Genomic DNA, 4,346 nt, shown 5'->3' with positions numbered 1-4,346 from the left:
GTGGCAGAGTCTTAACTTTGATAAAGAATATCTCTTTGGATTTGAGACTTTAGTCTTTGCAACTTCAGGGATCTTATCTATGCACAATCAGCTTGTAACACTCCAAAGAGAAAGGAAAACTTGAAATCGCATCATATGACCCCTTTAATATTCGCAGGTATTAGTCCAAATCGCATTTTGATTTAAGTGTGCTGACCTACTTTTGAATGAATGATGCATTTATATAGTGCTTTTATTGTGTATTTTTGTACACCCAAAGCACTTTACAATCATGTGGGGAGTCAGATCATGATACTTTTGATGTATCCATCCAAAATTTGGCAAATTCCATGACATTCCGCCTTAAACTGTAAATTCCGTTTTTAAGACCGGATTCCGTCTGCATTTTCCACATTGCGGAAATCGTATGTTACACTAATATAATATTAAAGAAATATAAAATTATATATAACAAAATATTATAATACTATATTATATCAAAACAATGTGTTTTATTTTTACGCTTATAATTTGAGTACTGGAAATATTGTTTACTGTTAATATTGTAATATTCACACATTCATAGTCTGACTTCAAGTTTGCATTTTATAACAATCATTATGTTACAATAATATACCATAATACAGTAATTTTATATTAATGGTATATTATCATTACATTGTATATTATATTGTTTGTTATTAATATTGTAAAATTCACAAACACACACACATCCATAGTCTGACTTGTGATGTCACATTGCATTAGATTTGATTAGCCTGATGTGATTGTCTAGGAGTAGAGTGATTCTTTTGAAAGCCTGTCTGATCCAGGCTCATCATCATGGGATCCACTGTTACTCATGAGAGCATGATTATTGTTCAGAAATCATTCTCCCTGCTTGGAAATGTGCTTTAGTCAGCTGCACTCTACTGTATCCAGTGACACTCTGAGTACCCATCATTGTTCTTAGTCTCTTGAGGAAAAAAGCAATCTTCTCTCTCAGTTTAAATAATAGCTTCAGCTTTCGAATTTGCATGGCTAACTAATGTGTAGGTCAGTAGCTTAGTGGCTTAATCACAAGAGACAAAGAGCTGGAATTTCAAGTCAACATGATAACTGATCTGTTTACTTAATGCACATTCTTGGTCTTAGTCTGTAATTTCATAGAATAAATTGTCTTATATAAAAGTAAATACATTTCTCCTCCTCTGAAATGACTCAATCTTAGCTGATGTCAGATAGGCCACATTTTCCCTCAGTTGATTGGCTAAAGAAAATATTTCTGGTACTGAATAAAAAAATGAGGTGTACTAGAGCTCCTTGGTTATCACAGTAATTTATTGGCAGTTAAAATTAATATAACAACGGTTACAGCAATAATAGCCCATAATGACAGGTTTGGAAAAGTAGTGTTACCATTGTGATATTTTTAAATTATTATTATTTTTTTTTTTTTAAATATGCCTGTCAAAAAGTCTCCTGGGTTCTGGGGGTGTTCCAGAAGAGGACTCGTCCTCCACAAACAAATGCAAAGTCACATTAAAGGCTAAAACACTGACTTTACCTATTCCAATCAGTTCCCAATAGATGAAAAACAAGTCCAGACTATATGTTTTGTTTCACGCCAGATTCTGAAAATAAAATAGGTTGTGAATTAAATTTTACCTGCCAGACAGATAAGAAACAATGTCATTTCAATAAGTTCTTAAAAGAATAGTTTACCCAAAAATTAAGTTGAACATGTACTCACCCTCAGGCAGTTTAAAGTGTGAACTAGTTTGTTTCTTCATCAGAACAGATTTGGAGAAATTTAGCATTACATCAATCGCTCACCAGTGGATCCTCTGCAGTGAATGGGTGCCGTCAGAATGAGAGTCCAAACAGCTGATAAAAACATCAAAACAATCCACAAGTAATCCACAAGTAATCCACACGACTCCAGTCCACCAATTAACGTCTTGTAAAGCGAAAAGCTGTGTGTTTGTAATAAACAAATTCATTGTTAACACATTTTTAACTTCAAACTGTTGCTTCCGGCTAAAATACAAGTCCTCTAGGCATAATATTGTTTATTTCCAGTCATCTCATCTGAATCTGGAAAGAAATATGCAGGGATCAAGCATTGTTTACAAGTGAAACCAGTCCAAAACAGTCCTAAACAAATACATTGGTTGATTTTTTTTAATGTGACAGGACAACAGGGCATGGACATTTTTACTGGAGGAAGCTTCATTATGCATTCTGGACTCGTATTTTGGCCAGAAGTGACGTTTTCAAGTTAAAAAGCCTCGATGGATGTTTCTCTTACAACCATACAGCTTTTCACTTTACAAGATGTTAGTTGATGGACTGGACTGTGGATTACTTGTAGATTATTGTGATGTTTTTATCAGCTGTTTGATCTCTCGTTCTGACGGCACCCATTCACTGCAGAGGATCCATTAGTGCTAAATTTCCCCCAATCTGTTCTGATGTAGAAACTATTTTTTTACTGTACGTCTTGAATGGCCTGAGGGTGACAAATTTTCAGCAGGTTTTCATTTTTTGGTGAACTAACTATCCCTTTAATAAAGAGTATCATGAAATGGACAACATACATAACTAACTAAATGTGCTGTGTTCTGTTTGTAGGTGTACATCGCTACATTTGCTGTGTCCAGCTATGCTTCAAGTTACTACAGAGCTGGAGGAAAACCCTTTAATCCAGTGTTGGGTGAGACCTACGAGTGTGATCGTCCAGACAAAGGCTTTGGTTTTGTGGCGGAGCAGGTAGGATGCTCTCTGTTAGCTGTAATTGTGAGCAGGTTTGTGAATGCGTGTACGGCTCTCACAGCTGCTCTGCTTTCATCCTCCAGGTCAGCCATCACCCCCCCATTACTGCATGTCATGCCGAATCTAAAAACTTCATCTTTTGGCAAGGTAACAGCACACTAATAATACCAGGCTGATTGTGTCAATACAAATAAGCTAATGTTGTCTGTAGATATGAAGCTGAGTGTGTTATGCGTGACTGATTTTAGACGTGAGGTGGAGGAATAAGTTTTGGGGAAAGTCCATGGAGATTGTACCTGTAGGAACTACTCACGTGGTTCTCCCTGGGTGAGTTCTTCATTTTTGTCTGTTTGTTCAATTCACACACAGGCCGGTCTGCTCTTTTTGGCTCAAGCCATGTCTCAGGTGTTAAAGCATCTCAAGCTCTAAGGTTTAATGTTCTTACTGCAGAATATAACTACTGCAGTGGAATTTTACAGCCAGATGGCAAATTAATTTACACAAACATTAATTATACAACTCTGCAGATAACTTTTCTAAAATGGTCAGATTGTTACAAATGAGTTGCATTACTATTGACTGCGCTTTCTAAAAACCCTACAAAAAAAGAAAGTGACACGCAATAAATCATTCAGTGCTTTAAACAAAATTATAACAACATGACATAAATTGCTATTGTAAAAGAATGAATCATCCAAAATAATTAGAACATTTGAGAACTCCTTTTTTTAAATGAGGAAAAAAACTTTTACAAAAAGCCTTTACACATTAACTTGATTCATTAAATATTAAATAATTAAATAATTACATAAATATTATAAATATTTATTAAAATGTATTTGAATTCTAATATGTTGTCTGTACAGTGCATGTCTGGTTACCTGTGTGTGTGTGTGTGTGTGTGTGTGTGTGTTTAAATATTGATGTTTATGCACAGGATGCAGAAAGTAAATTGACAAACATTGTGGGGGTTACATTTTTTTACAGTGCAACTGTAGTGTCTTTTTGGATCATATGAGTGTATCAGAGAATGCAAGTCTCCTCATGTTTCGAGTTTTTTAGTGTTCGACAGTTACACCATGTTTATATTGCAAGCGAGTAACATGCTGTGACAAATCACTGCTCATCTATATCAAATTAGTTCATTTAAATGTATTCCACATATTAGCACTACATGCTTATAATACAGTTAAAAAGAACTCAGTAACAGTAATTTGTGGCTGTTTGTTCATAAATACATATTTACTACAAATTGATTATTGTGACACAACGGTTCAATTAACTGTTTAAGAAATGTTGGATATGTCTCATTTCACATAATTAGTTTATATTATATCATATATAAAATACATATGTCAGCGAAAACGTCTCAGGTTACTTATGTAACCATGGTTCCCTGAGTAGGGAACGAGACACAGCGTCCTCTAGGGGTCGCTATGGGGAACGCCTCGTCGTGACCCGTGTCTGAAGCATACATTGAAAAAACACCAACTCGTTGGCCGGCGACAGCCATGACGTCACTACCGGTGCGACTATAGTATAAATAGGCGCAGGGAGAACATGTCATTCACTTCTTCGTCTGAAGCTTGCGT

The 4,346-nt window shown here is 35.5% G+C and overlaps 1 protein-coding gene across 3 annotated transcripts in view; it reads left to right on the top strand.

Moving 5' to 3' along the window:
• LOC107743151 (oxysterol-binding protein-related protein 3-like) overlaps positions 1–3,112 on the top strand; it is a 75,170-nt gene extending 72,058 nt beyond the window's left edge. For all 3 annotated transcript variants that reach the window (XM_016556277.1, XM_016556276.1, XM_016556274.1), the window contains 3 exons: positions 2,614–2,751; positions 2,838–2,901; positions 3,003–3,112. In XM_016556277.1, coding sequence (XP_016411763.1) covers positions 2,614–2,751; positions 2,838–2,901; positions 3,003–3,085 — 285 coding nt within the window. In that variant the 3' untranslated portion in view covers positions 3,086–3,112. The remainder of the gene's footprint in view (positions 1–2,613; positions 2,752–2,837; positions 2,902–3,002) is intronic.
• The last annotated feature ends 1,234 nt before the right edge of the window (positions 3,113–4,346 follow it).

This window comes from Sinocyclocheilus rhinocerous, unplaced genomic scaffold (assembly GCF_001515625.1).
Source record: "Sinocyclocheilus rhinocerous isolate Xijiao unplaced genomic scaffold, SAMN03320098_v1.1 scaffold946, whole genome shotgun sequence".
Lineage (NCBI taxonomy): Eukaryota > Metazoa > Chordata > Actinopteri > Cypriniformes > Cyprinidae > Sinocyclocheilus > Sinocyclocheilus rhinocerous.
This window is presented reverse-complemented; position numbering and strand designations above follow the sequence as displayed.